Here is a 26,266-nt window from a genome sequence, read left to right as displayed (position 1 = left end):
AAAAATAGAGCATTTGTTTGAGGTCCTTCTCTTCCATTTCTAACAGCAGATTCTCTTAGGGCTTCTCAGACTTGTGTCCCTGAGGACTAGGAACTGATTTTAATCAAAAAAATTAGAGAGGATATTATCATAATTGGATGACTCTCAGAGCCTTCACAAGTGCCAGAAACCTCATGGGGGCTGCACTCACATTTCAGAGCTGGCAAACACAAATGAAAGGGCCTGAAGATTTTAATAGGGGCACCATCCCCATAAAGTTTGCCTTCACAGCTTAATTACACAAAGATGAAATGTAGAAGTTTTCTCTCTTTACCTAACACCCCACTGATCTGAGCTGCCTTTGTTTTCAGTGTTGGCCCCCAGTATTTGTGAAATGTATTAAGCTTCTTGTTGCTTTTGGAAATAACAGTCACCGCTGTATTATGGCCAAATCATTGCTTTTCTCTCTTATTGACCCCTTTTTTTCTTCAGGCTACCAAACACCCTTGACTTTGTTCGTGGGATGGTTAATCAACAAGTCTGTCACAATGATGGATTCCTCCTGAATTGTTGCTTAATTAGCTTGGTTGGAGGTATAAATCAAGTGGAATACAAAATCTTCCAATGCCACAGACAGGCAGCCATGCTCAGCTTGACAGCAGTGAGTTATTACTCTGCCCCAGTGCAGGATCAGCCTGCAGGCACCAGCCTGCAAAGCCAGAGGGGCCAAGGGTTGGTCCCTGAGAGTGCTGGTGTGCACAGAGCCACACACAGCTGGGTGAAGGGCTGGTGGGATGGAACTGAAGGTGGGCTCTGTGCCTGGGGACACTTTCCAGAGCATCAGCCCCAGCAGCTGCTCACGGGGAGACAACTCATGGATAGGTCATGTTTCTCACCAGGGGTGCCTGGTGTCTGTGTCTGCTTTTTAATGAAGAGGAAACATTTCAGTCCATGGCCAGGCTGAGTTATGAGACACGGATCTTTGTCTCCTGACAGGCAGAATTGCCTTCCACAGAAAGGCAATTATGCATCTCAACAAAAGGAGAAGTAATACATGGGCTGCAAATTAAGATTTTTAAGATTAATCTTAATAGTTGGTATTTTTATAGATGAGACTTTCACATAACAAGAATTTAAGTATATAAACCAGTTGACTTGAACTGAATTTTGCAACTTGAACAGAGATGACTTCTCTGTAGCTACAAAGAGCTTATTTCCATCAGGTCTGAACCATCTTGAGCACTGCTGAACTGTGTGGTGGAAGTCATCCAGAGGTACTTGGAGTTTTTTAATTATCCTTTTTGAATTCCCAGGCTAAGCTACATAAACCTTTCTCTGAAATTATTCTACTAATAAACCTGTTTAGCAAGGCATATTTATTTTTCCATGGCCCCTTTTTATCTTCTCTCTTTGCCAACATTTGCAGAGGGCTTAATTAATGATTAACGATTTCAGGTGGGATGTGTAAGTCCCACTCTGGAGAAGGAATCCGCTTGTTCAAAAACTACTGAAAAAAAAATTAAAATAGTCTAATTTTACTGATTTCCCCTTGCTCTAATTTTCAGTAGAAGAGTGGGTTCAGTGGCCGCTCTTGCCCAGGACATACCTACATGAGTAATGCTCTCCAAGCTGCTGAACAAGGCAGTGACACAACACAGACTGTCACCATGATAACAAAGATCTGGGTTTCATCTTTACCTTGTAATGTAGTTGTTGCTCCAGTGTGCAACATCTGTCTGGCAAATGGGTAAATCTGTTGCTAATGTGTGGATGCCTCAATGGAAACCTGTGCAGAGGGTCTGGGTGAGGCACGGTGTGAATTATATTGCCATGGCAACCTGGGATTTCTTTCATCCATTGACATTTGCATCCTTCTTTTACAGCATTTTCACAAGTACAATCTTCATAATTTTTTTTCCAATAGCTGAGTGAAATAGATCACTAAATTTGCTGTTAATACCATGATAAAAAAGTATGGAAGTGAAGTTCATGTGTGGGTACAGAAAGGTTACAGTTATTTTGCAGGTTTAAGATAAATTTCTGAGCAGGAATTATGTCTGAAGTAGCCCTATATTTTTAAAGACATCAGGAAAGAGGAAGAGAATGCAGTTCAGATAAACTTTTCTATTCCCAAACAGTCCTAATATAGATTCTGGAAGTCAGAAAAAAGCACTGAACAATCTGTTCTATATCTCTAATATGCCACCCTATTTCTGTAGCAAATAAAATGGAATACCTATAGTTGATGAACTTAAAAATGCCTAAGACTTTTTTTCTTTCTAATTTATTAATAAAAAGTATAAAGAAAATTAAAAAGCTTCTGGCGTTATTTATGAATTATGACTAATTTCTTCAATCATTTTCTGGCATATATAAATGGCACACAAGAAAATTAAGCAATAATTAAAATAAGACTGTGTCTTAATTGTTTATGTAACCTACATCTTACACATTCCTTTCACACAAAAGGCATGGGTCTGTTCTTTTTCATAGTGGAATTAATGGAGCTGTTCCTAACTTCTGTACTATTTATAGGCAGATGAGAAGAGATTACACTCAACACTTCCAGCTTGCCCAGACCATTAAATACTACCAGCCTGCCCATGGAGTACTTTCATTAGCAATTCTTCTCTCTCCCAGGCACCTCCAGTTTGCCTGGAAAGGACTCTTCGTGCCAGCATCTGAGTGCCACCAAGCACGAGGACACCTGGCTTCACTCCTTCACAATGGTTTTTCAAGAACTCCGTGGATGGCTTTTGTATGGGATGGCCTTGGGCGCTGCTCTACTGAGGAGGAAGAAAAGTCACCTAAAACAGAGGTAAAGAGACTCACTCAGAACACAGCCTGCTTCAGGTCAGCCTTTAGGAATCACTGATGGGAATATTTTTGCCAAGAGAATTTTTTTCAGCGAATTCCAAGGGTGTTTTCCGACATCAATCACAGTTTGTTAGGCTCCAGTTTTAACAGTTCTGATCCTCTGAAGGTCCTGTGCCACAATTGCCCAGGCTCCAGCTGCAAGTGTCAGCTAAATTGCTCAAGTGAACCGCTTACAAACACCCTGCAGGCAGGATTTCATTCCAAACTAGTAAGTGAAAATTATGATTAATTATATATTCCCAGAAGTTATGATCAGTTTATGAATGATTCATGAAAAAAAATACTACTAAATAGACTATGAATATAATTTGCAAGCAATAATTTAAGCAACTTCATCTCCAAAGGCGAGGTCCTTACCTAATGATAGTCTGCAGTGCAAGTGCTGGGTGCAGTGTTGTGAATATTCTGTTTCCACATACCAACACATCAAAATGTTTGCACTGTCCACAGCTCTGAATGCAAAGGGCAGACTTTCAAACAACTGTTTGCAGGCAGAGTTAGGGGGGTGAAGGCATCACAGTGCTGAGTGCTGAAGCTCAGCTCCTGCCACAGCTGGACACACTGGGTGTAACCAGGAGCCAAGAGGGAGGAGCAGCAGGGCACAGATACTGTCCTGGAGTCAAGGTGAAAGACATGGAGCCATCACTGTCTTGGCTCTGAACCTACCATCCTTTCTCCCTGGGGGAGTGTAATTTACACCCCTGTGATACATTTCCCCTTCCAACTTCTCACCAAAACTGGCATCCAATGCAAACTTCCTTCAGAAACAGGGTGTGAGACACCAGAGATGCTGTTCCTGTATTACTTATTATTGTAATTCCTTCTGTAGAGGAAGGGTTAGCTGGATGCAGCTCATGGATTTCAAATAATGTAATGGATTTGAGGTTTTTACTCAATTTTTGGACCAGGCTGATAAGGGAAGTGTCTGATTTGCCCAAGGATGCTCCACAAATTCTTGGGGTCAATTGCCCCTCCACTGCACATTTTACTAAGGATGTGGTGTCCTCCCTGCTTTCTCCTTGTCCTAGGGTGACGTTATGGTGCTTGTATCCCCAGTCGTGTGTTCTGTTTATGCCTGATATTATGTTCTGTGTCTTCAGGGCTGACTCTGAAAAGTGAAGGTTTGTTTTGTCTTGTTATCAGCCGGCTCACCTCCCGCCATGGTCTGTGTCTAGGAGAGGCTAGGTTTGCTTGCTTGCTTGCTTGCTGGCTTGCTTTCTTTCACTTTGCCCTTGCTTTTGCTTTTGCTTATTAGTTAGTTTAGCTAGGCAGTCCAAATTTTACCCTAGACTGGTTTCTTTTCCCCCTTTCCCTTTCCTGAATATCATCTGAACCTGCTCCAGACCGGGACCTGGGAAACACCAAGAAACACCGAGAGCCTGCATTTTGTGACCTGCAGCAGCCATTCCCAGTGCCAGGGAAGGAGAACTGGGCAACCACTCCCAGGAGAGACTTTCTGAATTTGTCATCTCTTCAGAGCGGTGAAAGAGTTTTGTCATCTGGTGTTGTTTTGTTTTTTTTTTTTTTTTTTTTTTTGTATTGGAGAGTGTTTTGCTTGTTGAATAAACAGTTTTTTTCCCCTCTAAGGAAATTCTTCACGAACCAGGTTGGGGAGGGGCCAGTGGGGGGTTTGCTTTCTGGGGGCTCCTTCTGGAGGTTTTCTCCCAAATTTGCCCTAAGCTAGGACACTCCTTAGTGACAAATGTTTGAGACCAGCATTAACACTTTAACACACTACCATTGGAACAGTTGCATCACAGAGGGTTAGCAGAAGCACCATGGCCGAGATGGTTCTTGGATGTATGAACAGCACAAGTTTTGCAGGAAAAGGCAGAATCTTTGACAAAAACCAAACAGCAAAATTGGGAAGTCCAGAGGAAAAAAGTCCCTCTCTAGGCCTAACACAAAGGCAACAAAGATCAAAAGAAGCATAAGGTAGGGACTGCAGTTCAAATGCAAACCAAATCACGTAATTCTGTTAAAAATGTGAAATCAGACTGACCAAGAAATCTAAGTTACTTCATATACCCACCCTCTATTTGACTATACATTTGCTGCTGTGTAAAATATGCAGAGGTAATTGCACCCCTCAGAAGCCAAAAAGTAAGTTATGCTCTCTCATCTATTATTTCAGGCAGGGGCAAGTTTCTAGCCAAGCCATTGGTAGTCTGCTTGATGTGTAAGGTCATCAGCAATTCCCCAGAAAAAAATAGCCCAAAGTCCAATTCCCTTTGCACCCCTTCTCATGCTGCAGGTCTCATCTCTTTCCCCCTTCCTCTCACAGCTTCTTGTCTCAAAACCCCCCATAACTCCAGGCTGAGCTTCCTTCAAGGGCCCCACCCTCTCTTGTCAACACTGAGGAGATTTCTTACCATGACCTCTGGCATCTCTCTAGGTGTACATGACAAGAGTCAGCCACTGGAAGAAGGAAAAGAAAAGGTGCATTTAGACAGTGATGGTACACCAAGTCCTCAGACTTGTCTCAGGACCATCAGGGGTGACCCAATGACTGTAGTCCTTTTGTACTGCACCGGATAGTTAAGGGATTTTGGAACTGCCTCTTTCCCTTATTACAATTCAGACCCAGAAACTCTTTCCATATGTTGTTTTCCATGATAAATTATTGCAGCAGCTGCAGCAGGAGCAATTGCTGGGAAAGGGTGGCACCTGCCTGATTGCAAGTGGAAGAGATAGCAACTTCTGGGATCCTGGCTGTCCTACAGACTACCCTATAAAATAGGTCCAGGTCCTCTGCTTGCAACTTGTGTTCTGCCCTTGGTGCAAAACAGATTTAATGAACAATGAGGCTCTGCACTAACCACAGAGTGTAAACAGGAGCTGGTGAGATTGTAAAAGGCTCTTTTAAAAAATCTTTTTAAACACTGGGTTGTCAAATAACAGTCCCCAGACTGATAAAATGCAGTACTCAGGCATATCACTATGGAGCACAGCAGGATTTTTGCTTCAGACTAGCTGATAAAAAGCCTGATGTATCCCCATTCAGTGAGCTATCCTTCAGGCTGTGCTTTTAAGACAAACAGCAGCAGCAAGCATTTGTTTGCTGTTTCTTTCTTAAAACCAAGATGTTTTGCAATTCAGGATTAACAGATGGGGCAGTAAGAAATGAGGGCATGGATTGTATTTTTTTTTTTTTTTTCTTTTTTTGTCACTTTCTCAAAGTCACTTTGTGCAATGCTTCCAGCAATGACAGGCTGGTGTCATTAAGGGAAGACTCCATGCCTTGGCCAGGGATGGCCACCTCTGAGCTGTGCACCAGTGGGGCCAGGGAACCCCAGGGAAACACCTCCCACACAGGTTGTACTTCCAGCCAGGCAAAACCTCCACCACTATTTGCTAGGACAGAAGCCTAGCAACACACATCATATCATCTTTAACTTCACCCTTCTGCTAACGTGTGCTCCCACTTTGGATCTGGAGAGAAGAGAAGGAAGGGGCATTCTTACCTCCGTTGCTGTCATCGAAATTTGTGATCCACCCTCTGCTAAGTTTTGGAATGCATCTAGGGGCAGAACAAAAAAACCTTATTTCATGAGGAAGAAGCAAGAATGCAATGCAGACATAAGGCCGTGGCAGCTGAGGAGCAGAGTTGCAATCCCTGTGCTGGGATGCTCTGCCTGGCTCAGGTGTCCTGCCTGGCTACATCTCACTTCTGTGCTGTGTTTCCCTTCTGCCTTGGCCCTTGCATCACAGTCTGGGAAGGCACCCCAATCTTGGGGCCAGAATTTGGCAGAAGCGTAGGGACAGGAAGTGCTCAATGTGGCTGCTTTCATCTCCTCTCATAACTTGTTTCAATTGTTTTCCTGCCTGAAGAGTGACAGGAGGACGGTGAACTAATGAAACACATCGTCCCACAGGGAAACTTTCTGTTGGTCCTTTTCCATCCTCCCTGGCACTGAGTGATCACAGTGTGCCCTAAAGAAAGTGATTCTCTTGAAGTCATTAGTATGCCTTGCAAGCCTTTTGCAGGGAATATAAATGCAGATGCTGCTGTTATTCAGCTAGAGTTTGAAATTAACATTGCTGAAAGTTTTTTTGACAGAACACTTTGCCATCAGGAAATTTAAATCCATTCAAATATTGTTATTCTATGTGCATATTTATATTGCAGTATGTCTAGGAGAAGTCTTCAAACCCAAGTGTTTGGATAAACTCAAAACACAGTATTTTGAGGGGTTTTATTTATTTCGAAATTACTTTTCTCCTAGAAGTGTGCTGTTATAACAGTAATAAAAAGTTGAAACAAATTTAAGTCTGTCCATCCTTGAATGACACATTTCTCTGGGAGCCTGGAGTTTCCCACCCTGAATGGAAAAGACTTGTAAGATTACAGGTGTTTTGAAACCTGCCCAGCTTTAGGAAAAAGTCTGCTGGGAGGGGGTAGGAACAGGGCACAAGGGCTCATTGCTCATCTGCCCCTTAGGAGGCTACCAGAGCTACCTGTATGGCCCAGAGCAGGGAGGAAAGGTGGCACATCCAGCCCACACTGCTCTGAAGAAAGGCACAGAACAAGGAAATCCTTGTTTTGTGCCCAGTGCCTTGACAAGGCTGCAAATGCAGGGCTGGGCTTGCACCCAGCAGTCTTTTTAGGAAAAAGTGGCAGCGCTGAAATTACCTCCTCTGGGCAGAGGTAAGTGCCTCTTTACTGCTTCATTAACTCCAGTTAAATAGAATTTGCAAAGAAAATGCTGCTTTTGGTTTGGGTCTCATCTCTGGCTATCTTGAAAGGATGAATAATGTTTTAATGGGATAGATTTTATCTTCCCCGCTGCATTCACATAATCATAAAGGTTGACTGCCTTTTATTCCTACTTGGCACCCTTATCCTCTCCTGTAACAAACTTTTTCACAATGATCTAAAAAGTTTGAGAAATGTATTCCACATTAAACCCTCTGTAAAAGGAAAACTGAAAGAGTGGAGAGCATTTTAAGATTCTTATTACAGACAGCAATGAAACTTTTAGATACTCCTTTCCACATGGATGCAAAGGATTTGCTCATTGGCTCTTAAAATGTAAAAGGATCTTTTTTAAGTGGAAAAAAAAGATACTGTGGTACTAATTTAGGTATAAAAACTTTCATCTACAGCAAGTGACATGTATAATCACAAAAAATGGGTGTTTATGAGCTTTTTTTTTTAATGAAAGCATTAAAATCGGGACACGCTCTCATTTTACAATGCTTTCAGAGCTGCTTCTGCTGTACTCCCTTGAAATGGGATTTTCAGCAGTGTCATCCAAGCAGATCTGCTGACCACTATTGGCCCATTAAACATCAGTGCTACAAAACACATGGGAGAAAATGAACGCTCGTTTCCATGCACTGTTGAAACCCAGCTCATTCCAAAGATGAAATAAATTGCTGTAGCAATGTTCTAGTGCAGGGTCACAGTTGCTGACTTTGTTTAACTATCAATATCTCCAATCAAAATGCTTATTATTAGAGTAGCAAAAATTATGATTTTGTAAAACCAAATTTAATTTCCATTCAGGCAAAAGCTCATTTACAGACACTCCCTCCTCGCAAGTGCCAGGCAATAGCTGGATGTGACACGGGGAATGGGTTTGTTTATCCACAGAGAATACTGGACTTTCTCCTTACCAGAAAATGGAGAGAACTTTACTGAACACGGAACTGCTCTCTAGCAGCCCGTTGCTCCAGTGCACAGGAGATAAATCTGGTTCCTTGCTTGCAGGCTGCCCAAAGAGCTGCTGGGCCACACCTGGGCGCGGGGCAGGTGTGTCACTTCCAAGCTACTCTGTTAGACTGGTCTTATTACGCCTCGTGTCGTGTCCCTTGTCCCTGCTCTCAGCCTGGCTTTGCAGGCTGCCCTGCTGCCACATGCCCTGGCAGTGCTGGCACTCACGGGTCATGGTGTCGAGGCGCAGCATGCAGCACACGAAGTCAGAGAAGCCAACCCTGCCGGCGGCATCGCCGTAGCGCAGCGTCATCAGGCGCAGCAGCTGCGTGTCGGTGGCCAGACCTGCCGAGGGAAGACACGCTGGGAGGGGATGGAGCAGCTCTGATGGCCTCCTGCACCCTGCCAACAAGCTGGGGACACCCTCAGCCCCCTGCCCTGTCGTACATTCCTGGACAGCTTTTCCCCGACTTTGTGCCTAAGAGTCAGGGTAGGGTAATGGAAAACCAAAGTCGCCTTACTCACTGACTGCCATGGCGGCTTAAGTCAGCAAGCTGCAAACACTGAGCTAACTAATCTAGTGTTACCTTGCTTTGCCTTTCTAGTTTTTATTTTCTATAAGAAAAGGTGATTTTCTTTGGCTCATAACTGTAAAAGTCTGAGTGTATCATTTCCAAACCACTGGCTCTTTCTGCTAAAGAGGCAGATGCTGCATTGCTGCATGCTCAGGTATTATCCTGCATAGCATGCTTGAGATTCTTAATTTTTACATTTTCTCTTCTATTAGAAAATGGTGAAGGGTGCATTTCTTTTTTATTAGCTGATTATTCAGTATTTGTGTCGCAGTCTGTTTGGATGGAAATTGGTATTCAACTGAATGAACAAAAATTGCTTTTTAGAATGATTCTTTTATTAGTTGAATAAAACTACCCTAAATGTGCTGGCTATATAAGAAGAATGATTTAAATATATTTTGCACTAAAAGCTGATTTGCAAAACAAAAGGGAAATTTTCTGCAGAGAGCTGGACTGATAGCTTTGGTTTAATACCTTCTCTGAGACTTCAGAAAAGTCTCATTTGCTCACTCCAGGTTTTAGTAGCTTAGCTGGATGTGAAGTAACTTCCTTGCTTTTTCAACCAGCTCTAAACTTTTCTGTTTTAAATGAACTCATCATGGAGCTAAATTAGTTGAAAAAGCAGAAATAAAAGAAATGGCTTTTCTACACCTGTGTAGGGAGAGAGAGCGCCGATTGAAGTGGTTTAGTACCACCATTGACAAACTCTGGTTGCATGAGCCTAGTTGGAGGTCTCCAGCAGGAAGCAGGTGCATTATGCTGAATAATTAAAGAATGGAAATACATTTGGGCTTAAGATACATTTCAAATTAAAGTAAACATGATTTTATATTCTTTTCAAATGAGATAAAGATAGTAATTAAAAATTAATCTAATTAATTAAATGTCTTCTTTGAGTCTGGTTTTAAACCACTGTAGCAGTGAGCAATGAATTCTATTTTTAACCTTTTGAAGACAGTAGGAATTCAATCAAGCTCTCTCCAGACACTGGATTCCAGCAAATATTACTTATGGGATGCTGCAGTCAAGTCTTACATTAGTAAAACACCAAGAATTTGGCCTGGTCAGTCTGGGATACACTTGCTCTGAAATCTGCTCTCTTGGCAATGTCTCTAAACCCCATCAACCAGACTGAAGGGTCAGTCCTCTCTGTTCCCAAGACTTTTCAGCTGATTTGTAAGTCTACTCCCCAAACCTTTTATCGGCTGGATTCCTCCCTCTGGTGTTAGCCAAGGTTTTAATTACTGACTTGATGTTTCCCTATTTATAAAATTTATTTTGAATCATTTGCTCTTGCCAAAGAGGAGTTTGTAAATATATCAAGCCAATGCTGCTGTATTTCAGGGCAGCACTGCTGTGAATGCAGCTGGCCTGCTTTACTCTGATCCATTATTATTATTGGAAGCATTAGGAAAACAGTGAAAATTAAGCACACACTGCAGTGTTTTGTTGGGGAAAGCACTGAACACTTCAGGGAACAGCTGGCTAGGAGCTGAATTTAGATATATTAATACCATTCCCAGAGGTAGCACCAAGCTTCCATACGCCTTCTGGGGTTCCTGCTCAAAAGCCAGGACAGGGATCGTCCCATTGCCAAGCCAGATTTAAATGCAGATGTCTGGCTCAGAGGGCAGCAAGAATGAGCTTGTAATTTTCTTCCCCACTCAGAACTACTTGTAGCCAAACATGTATTGAATTTGCCACTTAACAGTGCCTTTTTATCCCTTCAAACAGCTGCATTGTTCTGGCTGACAGGACTTTTCCATGTCCAATTTTCCTCCCAGTTTTACACTTTAGCATCTTTCTCACAGAATGGCCTTGACAACTTCTCCTTTGACATTTGGCACATCAGTGCTGCACTTCTCAGACAGGTGCTCATGCTTTCCCCAGCTCTCAAAAATATTATATATGCATATATAAAAAAGCTCTCTTTGCCCAGCAGCAAAAAAAAAAATAATTATATAAGCACCCCCTCAGCTTCCAGGGATAGCGATTGTGCACCAGTTTCCTCCTGGGACAGCACCCCTCCGAGCTCCAGGCAGCCAAATGGGAGCTTCTCTACTGTACTCTTAAAAGGGGATCGCTGCGTCAGAGAGGTGCTTCACGCACAGTCTCCTTCGAGACGACTCAGCTGAAATACTTCACTCGTGCACTCACTGAGAGTTTCAGCACTCAGTAGCCAACAGAGGTCAGTGCAAACTAAACAAATGCCTGTCGGTGTGGCTTTCCCGTCTAGACTTAGTCACTGCCCTGGAGAGAAACTGCAGGAACTGAGACAAGTGCAAGAATCCACTCTTCTTTTCTCCTTTCCTCTCTACTGGATGTTCCATCCATGACCTAGAAGCAGGTCGGGTCAGTGCTGCACTTCTCTGCATCTCTCTGCTGGCTCCCCAGTACAGACCTCTCAGCAGAGCTGTGATCTAACTGGCATCTCTGTGAAATCCAAGCCACTTTCTCCCTAAAAATCTTTTTTTATTTACTCTTTCTTTTTCATCCTTTTCTTCACTGCCACAGGGAAAACAAAGGGAGCTGCTCGGCACCTCTGGGCGTACCTGCTGCCTGTATCGCATTCTCCAGTTCAGCAACATCAAGAAATCCAGAATGGTTTCTGTCTTCCTTGAAGAAGATATCCTAAAATACAGTGCAAATGCAGATTTCAAGCTCTTACCACCATTCTCCACATTTACTACTACAACCAGTTCTTCTCCCTTAATAAATATGCTGCAAAGAAGTTCAACAGGTGAGATGGGGTGGCTGTGACAAGGGAGACCCATTTTCAGAAGGCTCTGACAATGCTACTGTGTAAGAAATCCCACAGTTTGGGGTGGGCAGAAGCCTTTTTGCTTTCCTAACACACCACAAGCCACATTTGAGGTGCTGTCAGTGGGAAGAGCACCCTTATCTAGATGGGGAACTAGGTGGTCTCAGACCATCTCAAGAGGAATGGAATAAATTGGAGTCCACCCAAACCCGAGTCTTGAGAAAACCCTCCTGTCCTGCACCAAGGCTGAGGGAGAAGGACCTGACACAGAGAAGCTGCCATGCCTGCCCTGAAGAAATTAGGTGGGACCCTAAATACCATGTCAATGTTTCCAGTGCTTATCCTGGAGCAGAAACATTTCTCCCAGACAAACTCTCATCAGATCCTATACATTTCCACTAGAAACTGCAGAAATGAGGAAATGACATTTTTCAGATGACTCTGTTCAAGAAGTCATTTCAGCTTAGAAAGCTTTTCAAATTAAAAACAAAAAAAAAAACCCAAAAAAAACACAAAAAAAAAAAAACCAAACCAAACCAAACCAAACCAAAACAAAAAAAAAAAAAAAAGCGCAAGCCAGTGGTGGCACAGAGGCACAGACATAGAGATTTCCATCAGATTCTGAGCCTAATTGGCCTTCCTACCTTTTTCCTCAATGTTCTCTGTGCTGGAAAAGCCTGGGCTGCTCATTTGGAGCACTTTACACACACCACTGCCTCCCTTGCGTGAGAGAAGGGAACTCTGACCCGCTAAGCAAGCAACCTCTGCAAGGCTTCTCCCTGCAGCGCTCTGAGAGCACGGAGCATCTGCTCCCCGCTGCTGGAAAGCCCCGGGGTTCAGAATCCACAATATCCACATAATCCAAAGTATCCACAGCCAAGAGAGAGCCACCCCCTCCCCCATACCATGTACTTAGTGAGACTCCGCCAGAGGCTCCTGAACTCCTGCAGGGTGAGTCTTCCGTTCGAGTTGAGCTGTGCATTTAGTTAAGAATCGAGCACTTAATGAGAGCTGAACCTGGCTGTCTTTGTTGCTGGGGATGCTGCCTGCACAGAACTGAACACATAAGATGCAGCCTCTTCTGTCGGTTACTTCGTGCTGAGAAAGCTGAGAGTTTTCCTGCTCTCAGTCGTGTTTAACTCCATCTTCTTTGTCACATTGTACAGCTGCTCATGCCTGTGCTCACAAACCACAGAAGGTTTCTATTTATAAGGCGTCTTTAACCACAGGGGAAGCTGCGGTGACATTTAGCCCTGGAGCACGGAGTCCCCTGTGAATTAACATGGCCCCATGGTCTTGCCTCTGCACGGGGCACCACAGGGGGAATCTGCTCTGCCTGGATCCTCCAGGAGAACAGGCACTGAGGAGTCAAGAGCATGAGGAGATGATCCTGAACCTGCTCCCCTCCATAGTCCACCCAGGAATTCTGGCTGACACACAGCACCCACCCCAGTGCAGGATGGTAAAACCTCCCCGAAAGCAAAACTCATCACCAGTGAAATACAAGCAGATAAACATCACTGTCATGGAACCTGAATGAAAACAGCTGATCCTGGCTTTGCAGGCCAGGATAGGTCACACTGTACATGGGTTATCTGCAGGCCAGAGAATTAAAAATCCATCCAGAGCAGAGGCTTTGTCAGCTCTTGGCACATGCCATGCATTCACAGTGCCCCCTTATCCCAGGACAGGCTTTACAGAGGAGGAAAAGTCTCTTTCACTGGCTAGATGCTGAAAGCTGGAAAGAGAGAGGGACTTCTGGTCATTTTTATTCATTCTCTGGCAGTTTTTAAAGGTCTGCAAATGTTTCAAAGCTTTTTCAAGGCATGGAGGGAAAGAGACAATGAACAAGCAAAGGGGAAGAAACACATGAGGGAGATGTATGTTTCCATCAAGGAGTCCTCTTGTTCTACAATAGCCAGAAATGTATTTCTTGTGTTGTCTTGTTAAGAGTAAAAAGACTGGGTCATTCAGGTAAGTAGGAAAGATAAGACCAGAAATGTACTCTGGGATGGCCTGCCAGGCCAGTGCCTAGGATTCAGCAGTGACCATGTTTCTGCCCCTGACACCAGCATTGCTGGCAGCCTGCTAAAGTGCCACCCCAGGCCGGCATGGTACAGCCACCACAGAACAGCTGAGCTATGCCTAAACTCTGTTCTGCCTCCTTGTCTCAGCTCTGCCTAAGACCCCTACCCAAGGGTGAAGCTTAGCCAAGCCCCAGAGAGGGCAAAATGAGAGCAAAGATGGTAGCAGAAGGTTGATCCTTACCTTTCAGCAGACACACCAGAGCCAGGGCATGCACAACAAAGTCCTGCATGGACTATGGGACAGTTATTTATAGAGGATTGGGGCTAATATTTACTTGCAGGTTCTCACACTGGGATGCTCAGCTCAGCCATAACTCAAGGCAAGGATGGGCAGCACCAGGGAAGTTTATTGCTTCTGCTGAAAGGATACATCCATCAGAGCTAAAATGCCTCTGCATGAATCAAAGCTGAATCTCCCTCCCAGGCTGGTCATTTCATCTGCAAGGAATGACAAACCAGAAGGAATTAGCAAGAGCAAGGGCTGTGACAGGCATCAGGACACCGTTCTAAGGGAAGGAGGACACCAGGCTGAAGGCTCACACAGCTGAAAAGCCCCAGCTGTGGTTCAGGATCTCAAACAGCAGTAAGGGCTCTGTGCCAAGCTGAGGGAATCTGCACATCTCAGACACTTCCACATTCCCCAAGGACAGGTGCCCTGTTTGGGCACACTCTGCACAGTCCGTGCCCACGGACGGAAACACTTCCCTCTTGAAATAAGGAAAATGGCAGTGACAAGAAAGGCCACTTAAGCTGATTTAGCAAGTCCTAAGAGCACTTTAAGCCTTGTGCATAGCTGAGTTGGTTCCAGCCCCCAGCTGTGCCCCTCTCATGCTCTCATCCCACAGTGCAGTAAGCCACAATAAGGATTGTTTAAGGACCATCAGGACACCATTAAAGCCTATGTCTAAGGATAGGGAAGCACCAAAAACAGTAGTTGGGCTGTAAAACCTTTACCTTGCAAGATCACTTCATTAAGGAGTTGTTGCAGCTGCGAGGCATCAATAGCTGAGCCCTGATGCAAAATAAAACACAGAGAGACGTCTGTGAGCATAAAATTTTCTCCTGTGTCACTTTTCCCCAAAACCTTTTTTCTCAGGCACTGTGGCAACTAAGAACCTCAGTTTATATATATCAAAGGAGCAGCAGCATCCCCTCTGGAGCATAACAGGGCCCTCCACGCTGCTGGGCCACTCCAGGTCCTTCCCTACAGCTGCCAGGGAGTTCCAGGCACTGCCATCATCACGGGTTTTTTTCTGCAGGGACGGGGAACTGTGGATGGGCAGCACAGCAGGCACTGTGTGAGTGGGCTGGGAGCACAGACACTGCTGACCATCAGCCATCCCGGCCGCCTCCCTGCCCTGCCGAGGCACCCCCGGGGCACCTGGCGTGGCAGCCCTGCTCATTTTCACCTTCATGCATTGATATAACCATTAACTGCGAGAGGTTCATTGTGCACAGGCTTTTGACAGCGAATTTTTTCCTCTTGACTAAGTCAAGGAGTTCTTTATAACAGTTTATTAAACCATTAAAAGCATCTCCTGTGAACACAGAGCTTGGCTCTGAAAGAGCAGGAATCAATTACTCAAACACTGACTGATGTCTGGTTTCCAAGTGCTGAGAAGGCAAATGGAAAATGATGCTGATGAGCGGGGGGGGGGGGGGGGGGGGGACGACTACCCAAGGCTTTCTAATTGCTTTCAGCAAATAAACAAACCAAAGCAAAAAAAGAAAAAAAGAAAAAAAGAAAAAAAAAAAAAGTACACATGCAACACATGCAAGCCCATCACCAAGTCAACTATAAATCTCCAATATTCCACTGATATATGGCACTAGACAATCTATCCCAGCTGAATGTCCCATTTTTCTGGGGGTTTTGGCAGGTCAATCAATACCATTTTCAGGGTATCCACTTGAGGATGGAGCTACATTTAAAAATTAAAAAAAAAAATCTAAAATGGATTTGTATCAACATCATAGATCAGTTTTTCTTTTTACAAGTTCACATGTAGTTTTTAAATTATTTTTTTCAACAATATGTTCTGGAGAGGGTACCTGCTCAGCGTATCTTAGGAAAAGAGCCTTATAGGAGCTGTCCTGGTTCTGTCTTGGTACATCCTGCATCAAAAACAAAGAGCAGTGAATAAATAATTCAGCTACAAAACAACTGGAGGCAAAAGTCTGCAGATCCAAACAGCACTTTAGAGGGGAAGGGAATGTACAGTACAGGCTGCAGTTTTCACACCCCCAAAATAAAGTGGCCTAGGAGTGAACAACTGCTATTGCAATGAAGGAAGAAGCATATTTTGGGTGTTAGCAGCTAGTACAACCAGGGAGGAGCAGTTCAGGGCTTAAGGAAGATGACAGAACATATCCATGGTGGAATTCAGCAAGTCAATATATGAGTATGGAGATACAAGACCTGATGCTTATTGGTGGACCTTGGTTGGGACCACTGCTCAGGGCATGGGAAGATTCATGTGAACCAAGAAAATAGAACACAAATTGACTTTTTCTTCCTCTTGTACCTTCTCAATCCCAAGACAAGCTTGGACTATACCTGAGCAATTGCAATTCAATGGTTAAGTGATTTTTTTTCAACCTTCCAGTGAAAAGATCCACCAGGCACTAAGGGGAATTATCCTTAACATTATAAAGTTTTCAGAAAAAATCTAGGCCCGAGGCTCAATGCCTTCATCTCTGTGTGAGATACTTCATACCATAGAAGCCCAAATACCTGAACAGGAGCAGAAACTGTGGGTACCACAATTCATCAAAGTCAAAACATTGGCTAAGGACAACAGCCAGGTAAACTGACAGCTTGTCAATGGAAAGAGATAAAATGTCACAATTTACACTACCCCTCTAATGGGGCTTAATTGTGTGCTGGAAAATGAATCACAAGGAAAGGACTCAGTTTTCTGTTCTCCTGAAGTAGCTTCACACCTCTGGCTTCAAAGATCTGTGTCTTTGAAGGTTGTAAATAGCAGCCTCTCAGTGGCAGAGTTTTGCTGGTGGGACCAGCAGGGGCTGGACCAGCCCTGGCAATGTGCACAGCTCACAGCAAGAAGTCAAAAAACACACGGTAGCTGGGCTGGGGAGGACAAAATGTGGGTTGAAGTAGAGGTGCAGCCAGTTTCAAAGTGTAGTTTGCTTTATGTCTCTGTCTCTGAAGATATCCTAATGAAAATCAGCAGAAATCTGATTTGAGTCTCATCCCTATGGATGCCTGTGCTTTATAGGGTACAAGCACTTAAATGGAATCATTCCCATGGGGAAGGCATGTCCAATCCCACTCACAGGAATTGTTTCCCTCTCTCTCCCCCCCATAGATACATACCCATTTTACAGACATTGAAAGAAATTAGAATCTTTTAAGTGTTCTCTCCCCTGCTATATTTGGTTTGTCAAAGTGTTAAAGATGGTGAGGTGAAAAGGACATTTGGACACACTGACAAAGGGACTGTATAAGATCTGTCTCCTCAAAAATCAGGCTTTGAAATAGACATATGAAAAGAGGAAGGGCTTTGTTGTCACTCCCATCTCTCCAGAGAGGTGTCCTGACCTCCCAGCAAGGTTGCAGGGCTCCAGAGTCAAACTCTGGGACAGTAGTAGGTGGTAAAGGGAGAAAAGAGCAGATGAAAAGGAGTCACTTGAGGTAACCAAATGATCACCACCAGAACCTACACCAATTTTCAGACTCTTACCATTGGCAGCACTGGGCTGGTCAGGGAGACTGAGTTCCTAGAAAAGAGTTACAAGAATCAAACTGGGAGAAAAGAGCCCTTTCCAGAGCACTGATTTTCAGCTGTGGTGCAAGGCAGGCACCACCAGCAGCACTCACCCAGCCCACAGCCCCACAGGATGCTCAGCACCCATGGCCCAGCCTGGCCCAGTTCAGCCAATGCTGCTGCGCCAGTCCTGGGTCTCTCTGTGCAGACAGGTCTGAGTCTCCAGCTGCTCTGGGGTCACTGCCCTCCCCAAGCCAGCTCTGTTGGCACCAGCAGAAGAGAAAGGGTAGCTTATCTCACCCTGAGCATGCCAGGACTAACCTCACCACACAGAACACAGAGCCCTGCCTTGAGCCACAGAAATTTTTCACGTCCTTTCTCTTTGCTCACCTTAACAGTCAGGAATAAAAACAGCACCCAGGCTATTAAAAGGCAACATCTAAATGTCTGCAGACTGCCTGGAACTGGGCCAGGGTCACCATTTCTAAGACACACTTAGCAGCCACATTCAGTACTTGAGTTTTGCTTTCAGTAGAGAAATTAGACAAGCCATGTTCTATTTTTATAACTTCTGTATAGGTAAGTGCTGCAAAGACCCACTGGAAGGTCATCTCCACACTTGGCCGAGCTCAGGAAGGTCTGTGAGGGTCAGAGGCTCTCCCGAAAAGCTCACTTCCAGGGCTGAGCTGTCTCACATGACTCACTCTGCTGAAAGCAGTCCAGCCCACAGCACGGACTCCTTGTGTTTGCTTCTATACCTCAGGAGCTGCCTCAGTTGGTTCTGGGCTATTTCTGCCAGGGGCCAAAGCCTGGAAAGCAATCTCATTATTAAGATATGGGCCAGTGAGGTAAGAGCAGCAATCACATCCACTCTAAATCTTGCTGAAGGGAAGGCACTGCACGGGTGATGCTTGCGGGTCTTTTGGTGAGGCTGAATGCTGTGACTCAAAGCTTGCTTACCGGGAGTAAACCACACCCAAATGTAATACCACGTTCACGTGATAATGTGAATGTGTTTTGTGTGTGCGCGCGTGCGCGTGTGTGTGTGGTAATAGCTGCCTTTGCATGAACTCAGACACCATTTTCCCACTACACTTATCTTCAAGGCTGCTCTCCTGCCTACAGGGAGCCCTGCCTATCTATGAGGTGGCTGAGTGAAAGGATCAAGGCCTCTTGGCTTCTCCAGGTCCCACTCCAAGCAGAACGGAACGTGATCCATCTGTCCATCCAGCAGATCATAAGAAACTACTGAACAGCCGTTAAGAATTAGGGAAAACAAGCTCCCAATGCTCCTCTCAGTAAAGAGAAATGTCCCCACAATCAAGGGTAGAGGACAGATCTCACAATTATTGCTCTCTTTGTGCCAAAGCTGAGACCCTTGGTGGCTGCAGATGAGCTCCTGCCCTGCTCTGCAGTGGCCACCCTTGTGCAGCTGAGTGTACACCTGATCCCCCTCAATAGGTTCTTTATACTCCTCTGTGCCTTCCTCATCCTCCAAGGATACACTAAAAGCAAAATGCCACATCAGTTATCTTGACATTAAATAGTTATTTCCTGGCATACTGTGAGTCTGGGGCCTTTAAGGAGTGTGTATGATCTTACTCATGGTAGTCTTGATTCTTTATGAAAATTCGTAAGAAAAATTTGAATTCCTGGTCCTCTGTTGCAGCAGGAACAACGGCGTAGGTTCCTGGGTTCAGGATAAAATACCTGGTCACATCTCGAGTCTGGATAAAGATTTGCTTCAGAACTCTGGAGTTCTCCTGAAAGAAAAATACAGCTGGCTGTCTTCCTGTTAGGAACCAAAGTAAATCAGACAGCACACTCACAGCAGCCTGCCATTCCCACACCTCTCTGAATACACATTGCCTCTATCACGCCTCTACCTCCCCAGTGCCTGAAAAGCCCCTCCAGGGGACAGGCTTTTTCCAAGGACATATCAAAGTTGCTCAAAGGTGGAGAAAGTGAAAGAAACAGAAGCCAAAGTGAATGTAAGGAGATTTGAAGAGAACTTCAATTAACATTAAGCAGAGTTCACGAAGGAATCAAGGATGAATACTATTACTAAAGATTTCCCTGAGATCTTCTGTGACTCAAAGAGGTCAGAGAGCCCTCTAAGCATGTCACCCAGGAGACAATCCTTCAAGAATCCCAATCCAAATTAGCAAGTGTCACAAGAAATCGGAGTATTCTGATCTTTCATCTGTTATTCCAGTATTTTTTTGCTGAGATGAAACAAATATAATGCAACAGCTATTACTATGATGACATGTAAAGATAGCATAATAAAAATCCCTTCCTTAACATATTCCCCAAAATATATCAGTGTGTATAAATTCCATTTAGAATGGTTATACAGCGTGGCAGAGTTATTTATGAGCCATGCCTTTGGGAGACAATAACATAAAACTGCTATTTTGGAAGGAAAAAAAAATAGGATGACTAGTGTTATAGACGGCTGGGAGGTACACAGACTGCCAAGTATTATGGGTCAGATCTTGAGCAGAAATGGGCAGTGCTGCAAAGAAATATATGGTGTAATACTTCCTCCCCCCCCCCCCCCCCCACTTTTGAGCCTTATTCCGCATTCCTTCTGGTAAAAGGCAGAAGCAGATTAATATCTCAATGGAATCAAAACTGGTGTGAGATAAGAATCAGCCTCTATACATTTCTCAGCTCTATCACACAACATTAAACTTCCCTCACAGCCACGTATTAGTGTTCCATGTCTATATTTAATCAAAGGATTCCTAGAGCTATCAGATACGTCCATTCTGCTTTGCATCCTTGCCTGCACTGCATTCTCCTCTCATCCTGCCAAGGGATAATACTCCTTTTACTTCACAGCAACAATTTGATGCATCTCAAAAGGTACCGAACAACGAATGATGCTGCTAATGAATCATAGCAGAGAAAGCAGATCTGGGAGGAAGAGTGAAGCCACATGAATCTTGCCAACTGCACTCTCCTTGTGCAAAGAAACCCCTTGTAAACTTTTCCCCAAATGTGTTCTGACTGCTCTCATGGCTGAACGGGGAAATAAACTGAGGGAATGGCACTCACACCCAGTCTGGTTTTAGCTCCTGGGCTTGACTTTTGCTGCTACCAGGACAGAACATCAGGCTGGCTGTGAGGAGCTGGTAGAGCAGCTCTCATATTAAAATACTTAGTGTGTGTCCATGAGGGAATGTTTTTTGTATAATCCTCAGGAAGAATGTGCACCAGTATCATTAAATTGATAAAAGCTATGGTACAGAGCAGCATAACTGCTCCCTTGCCCTCGCTGCCCAGGTGCTCCACAGTAATCCTGGTGCCCTGCCCTCCAGCTCCTGTGTAGGAGGAGGTCACATGAGTGTGTAGGAGGTCGCTCATAAGGTCAGAAACCCAAGTGACCTGAGCCCAAAGGGAGCCTGAGGTGAGCTATGGGCTGGCAGCCCACAGAAGCCATGTCATCCAGCCTTGACAAACTCATTGACGTTCATCCATCCTTGATCCATCTCATACCAAGAGAGAGAAAACACATCTGAGCATCAACTGGAGGGGAAGAAAAATTTTAAATATAAAGCAAGAATAGAGAAAATCTGTCTCCTAGTCTGCTTCCTGATTAAATAGCCCCTTTTTTGAGGGAACCAAGACCTATATCATCACGCATGTTAAAATGGGTAACTAATCAAGGTGGACATGGAGGAGCATGAGAGAGAACTCCATGTGCAGGAGCAGAGAGAGAACTCCATGTCTGGTGACTTTTGGGGATGCTGGAAGGAGCAATTCCCGTTTCACCAGGAGCAGCAGCTCTTTCTGAGTGGCACAGCTGGCCTGATGGAGTGCTGCAGGCTTGATACTTGCACAGGACAGAGGATATCCTCCCACAGGGATAGTGAACTCCACTTGCTGGAGGGATGCCCTTTTAATGACACCTTTTATTTCTCAGACACACTTTTTTTTTTGAGCTACAATGCCATGCTCTTCCTTTATGAGGAGCTGTTAAACTTATGGCATCAATTATTTAAAGTCTGGGACTAGGGCAAACCTCTCCAGTAATGAGGAGATTGAGGAGACATTAGGGTAATAGCAATCCCTGCTTCCTTTTTAGTCTTTGGGTTTGGAGCAATAGCCTCCCACAGACATCAGCCAACAAGAAAAATACTGTGGGAAAGGTTAGCATTCATCCACACTAGCAACTGTGCTTTCAGTAAGCCTGGTAATGCTCTGAGAACAGCTTGAAAAGGCACCTCTCTGGACAGTCACCAAGGAAAAAACCCAGAGAAATTGTAGTGGAGGTCCCAGGTGTCTGAGTGGATTTCCACTACACTGGTCTCCAGCAAAGGCTCTCATGTATTTCATAAATGTTTCTACATGGTTTTTCAGACAGAAAACAGGAGGATGAGTAAGACAGGCCCACTCTGGGTAATGAGAGACAATCTGCTTCCCTGCTATACCTGGAGTGCTGCTCGAGGGCTGTGGCTAGTGCTGGCTCTCATGCCTTGTGCTCAGCCAGCACGGCATGTCACCCATACTGCTGGTACAGAGGATATCGCCCTGGCACATCTTCTAACCCAGGGACTCCCTGAGTTTCCCAGGGTTATTCTGGGATGCTACAGAACTAAAAGTGCCACCTTTGTTCCTTAAGACATGAATAAAAGAAACTAAGCCTGCTTAACTCTATTTTTACTCTGAGTTTCTACAATAGAAAGCACCCAGAAATTCACATCACATACTGACTTTTTAACAGGCCAAAAGGCAATTCAGTCTTGCATTCCCACATACAGGTAAAATAAACCACACAGAGAACAACAGTGCCCACATGATATCTGATTGTGCTTACCGTGGTAATGTAAAAGCCAATCTTCAGTTTTTTTTCATCCTGCACATGCTTGGCATGTTTTTGCATGAGTGAAATTACTACATTAGAGGTTTTTGGGTTGTGATCTAGCACTTTGAAAAAATACTGAGGGTTTGTTGAAGCTGCACCTGCTGAGAAAATGTTAATAGGTTAACAGTAGGCTCAGAGATGTTCCAGCAGTAGCCTGTTGTGTAAGATCTTGCTTGTGTTGACCCAGAGGAATAGGCAGTCACTGCTCCAAGATCCTTTCATTAGAACAGAGCACTGTAGTCTCCACACTAGCACTAGAAATTGAGGCATCTGTAGGCAAACTAATTGCACATTTATCATTTTAGAAATTTCTGGCAAAGTCACAGAAGTCGTGTGGATTTCTCAACCCCCCCTACATCTGCTTCACCTGCATGGCAACATGGCACACTTTCCCAGCAGCAGAAAAGCAGTGGCTCTTAATCAGGTACCTGACCCAGAGGCTAAGCTGAAAAGGGCTGTGGCTTTGAGATGATAAAAACATAGAAAAGGGCAAAATGGTGCAAAGCTATCCTTTTCTTCCCTGCTGCTAATGTTTGTGATGGACAGACAGACTGTCAAGCACCAGAGGGAAACAGCTGCTTCTTGGCCAAGGCTTTGGTTAACAGGAAGAATTCCTGATTAAAAAAAGAAAAAAAAAAAAAAAAGAAACAATGAAGTGCTTAAAGTGGGAAAAAAGTACTGAGATGGCAGCAGAGTAGAATTTAAGCCAGATCCCTGTGTTGGGTGGCCTTGAAAGTTGCAAATTCAATGATTGTACTTGGACAGGGACTTTACTAGAGGGCTGTTGGGAAACACAGCTCCAAGGAAAACAGCTCTGCCTGCACACTCTGAGTTCAGGGCCTTCTCTGGAGCTTGGCACCCCCCATCTTTCTATTTTGTAGCCCCTTGCCTACAAGAAGCCCCTGCACCTCCTTGCTCATTCCCAGTGACTGTGGTGTGCAGCAGCACAGGCATTACTTTGTTATCACACCTTGAGACCTGGTGATCAGGTTAGGAGCAGAAGCCTGAATTCTGTAAGCCAAAACCTGTTTGCTGCTAAGTGAAGGATTGTCATTTGAGAAAAAAAGAAGCCTCTTCACTGATCAGATACTACCATCCTAGATTAAAAACACAAAGCCCAAACACTGATGCAGCTGTAAAAAAAAAGTGAGATGAGATAAGATAAAAATGTAAAAATATACTACTACTGATTGGAGCTTACAATGCCAGAAGAGTTCTTGCACAGGCAGTAAAACCACTGGTCTTATCAGCCCAAAAAGACCTTTTTACCTTAAAAAATAGAGCTTTGTAGCACAATTTTAAAATTCCATATCCATTTAATTTCAGAGTACTTTTAGCTCTGTAAAATCAACAGCATATTTGCCAGACCAGACTTTCTGATGAGGTCCCCAGTAACACCTACTGCAACTGTCTGAAAGAAGATATACAAGATCATTTTGACTTAAAGAGTCCAGGGTTCCTAAATCACAAGTCTCCCTTTTTAACTCAGCAGCCAGTGCTGTTGCTTTGTTTCTGCCTGTTTAGCTGATAAGTGCTGTAATGGGAAAAGGCAGGCATTAACAGCTGGCAATCAATACTTGTGCAATTCAGTGCTCAGAGTGAATGCTTCACATCAGTGGAGAGGAGGAGTCAAGCAGGTGACTGCAGTGAGCATCCATTACCTGAGGCATAGCGGTTCCTCCTGGTGGGAAGGCCTGGTCTCCACAGGTTGGTGTAGCTGTTCAGAGACCACGTTGTTTTGTAGGGCTCATCTCCAAAGTCCAGAAATGATGGGGTGTTGTTACATATATATAGCCGTGAAAAATGCTCCTGGAAGTTCTTACAGGACATCCTGCAGAGAAGGAGGGAAATCTCATCATTCAGTTTAAAACAGAAGAGCATTGCCAACCGGTAAGGGAGGGAATCCTGGCCCTCTACTCAGCCCTGGTGAGGCACATCTGGAGAGCTGTGTCCAATTCTGGGCTCGTCAGTACAAGAGAGACATGGAGCTCCTGGAGAAGGTCCAGTGGAGAGCAATAAATATGGTCAAGGGAATGGAGCATCTCTCTTAGGAGGAAAGGCTGAGGGAGCTGGGCCTGTTCAACCTTGAGTCAGAACCTCATCAATGTCAGTATCTGAAGGGAGGGTATCAGAGGTTGAACCAGGCTCTGCTCCTTGGTGCCAAGCAATAGGAGAAGAGGCAATGGGCAGAAAGAGATATACAGGAAATTCCACCTGAATATGAGGAAGAATTTCTTTACTGTGCAACTGACCACACTCTGGAACATATTTCCCAGAGAGGGTGTGGAGTCTCCCTCACTGGAGTATTTCACAACCATCTTATCACTATCCTGTGCCATGTGCTCTGGGATGACCCTGCTTGGGCAGGAGGCTGGACAAGATGACCCCCTGTGGTACCTTCTTCCACTCTGTGATTCGGTGAAGACACCAGTTAGGTATCCACAATCACCCCATGTCTTTAAAAAGGGATTGCTGAGAGCACTGCAGGCACCTGCAGCTCTGCTGGCTGCTACCTTGCAGAAGAGCTCAGCTCTCAAAGCATTTTGGGCTGCCCTAACTGCCCCTAATGCCCCAGGGTAAACCACAGGGCATGTTCAGGGCTATCTTGCTGGAGCCCTGACATCTCCAGCACACCTCTGCCACTGTCCCTTGCCCTTGTACCTCCACAGTGTTCTGTCCCACGCTCATGCTTCACATATGTATTTCAGACCCACCTGCTTTCCTCAGAGCCCCACAGGGCACATGTGCACTTTCTGAATAATCAGTTTTTCTAAGGGACAGCCCACACATGGCTAAGCTGTATCTTGGAGCAATCAGAGGCAGTGAAAACCACAAGCACCTGCAGAGCAGTCAAGTGCACAAGCTCAGTGACCTGCTTAGCCAGCTGTCCCCTTCAAGCATCTGTCAGTCCAAGGTTCAAACCATAGACTTTATGAGGAGAGGTGGTGTGACAAAATGACCGGGTCTCAGAGGACTGGATTTTTAGTTCTCTCACTTTTCTTTTTTTTTTTTTTTTTTTCATCAGCCTGTCACTTAATCTTGGCCAACTCAATTTTTTCACATCTTGTTTCCATTGAAACCACAGGGTCAGGACAATCTCCAATTTGCTGCTTGCACATAGGTAACACAGGGTGCCTTGAGCCACCACCAAGAACAGAGAACTGCCAAAATTACTTTTTCCATAATGAAGGCAAATAGAAAACCCAGTAGACAAAGAATCAATGGGGAAATACCAGAATTCTCCATCATCCTTATTTCTGAGGAGGGTTTCTCTGTATTTAGGCTCAACATGGTCCCATTGAGGAGAGCTGCAAAAAAGAACAAATCAACAAGATGTGAGGCACAATTTTTCATCTTTGGCCTATTCCTCTAACCAGCCTGTCAGGCCATGAGGGATCAGGAGGGATGAACAAACTGCACATTGGAAACAGGACTGTGCGTGATAGCTTCACAGCCAAGGCCAGCAAATGAGCTTCTGTGCCTTTGCTGTGCCTGAGCTGCCCTGCCTGGGGTGGGGGAGTCCTCCCTGCTGTCCTGGTCACCTGTCCTCGTGCTGGAGAGGGTAGTGAGGCACCAAGCCACAGCACTCTGAAGCACTGATATTCCACTGACACGTAGAGAGCACATTACCCAGTCAAATGTGTTGTTTCCAACCAGCATGTATATAATTAAGTGATAATTGTACTTTCTGCAGAGTTTAAGATAAATAAACAGCACATGAATCAATAAT

General features: G+C 44.6%; 1 protein-coding gene across 1 annotated transcript in view; it reads right to left on the bottom strand.

Moving 5' to 3' along the window:
* Nucleotides 1-2,305: 2,305 nt before the first annotated feature.
* Nucleotides 2,306-26,266, bottom strand: part of CAPN13 (calpain 13) — a 50,056-nt gene continuing 26,095 nt past the window's right edge. Inside the window, exons 9-22 of the mRNA XM_053973575.1 lie at nucleotides 25,770-25,844; nucleotides 24,198-24,367; nucleotides 22,489-22,634; nucleotides 19,266-19,426; nucleotides 17,640-17,676; nucleotides 15,988-16,050; nucleotides 14,890-14,947; nucleotides 14,306-14,373; nucleotides 12,754-12,822; nucleotides 11,640-11,718; nucleotides 8,741-8,857; nucleotides 6,321-6,376; nucleotides 5,229-5,274; nucleotides 2,306-2,786 (exon numbers count right to left, since the gene is read on the bottom strand). Coding sequence (XP_053829550.1) covers nucleotides 5,248-5,274; nucleotides 6,321-6,376; nucleotides 8,741-8,857; nucleotides 11,640-11,718; nucleotides 12,754-12,822; nucleotides 14,306-14,373; nucleotides 14,890-14,947; nucleotides 15,988-16,050; nucleotides 17,640-17,676; nucleotides 19,266-19,426; nucleotides 22,489-22,634; nucleotides 24,198-24,367; nucleotides 25,770-25,844 — 1,126 coding nt within the window. The 3' untranslated portion in view covers nucleotides 2,306-2,786; nucleotides 5,229-5,247. The remainder of the gene's footprint in view (nucleotides 2,787-5,228; nucleotides 5,275-6,320; nucleotides 6,377-8,740; nucleotides 8,858-11,639; nucleotides 11,719-12,753; nucleotides 12,823-14,305; nucleotides 14,374-14,889; nucleotides 14,948-15,987; nucleotides 16,051-17,639; nucleotides 17,677-19,265; nucleotides 19,427-22,488; nucleotides 22,635-24,197; nucleotides 24,368-25,769; nucleotides 25,845-26,266) is intronic.

The sequence above is a fragment of the Vidua macroura genome, chromosome 3 (assembly GCF_024509145.1).
Source record: "Vidua macroura isolate BioBank_ID:100142 chromosome 3, ASM2450914v1, whole genome shotgun sequence".
NCBI lineage: Eukaryota > Metazoa > Chordata > Aves > Passeriformes > Viduidae > Vidua > Vidua macroura.
The sequence above is the reverse complement of the archived record's forward strand: the minus strand, read 5'-3'. Positions and strand labels throughout refer to the sequence as shown.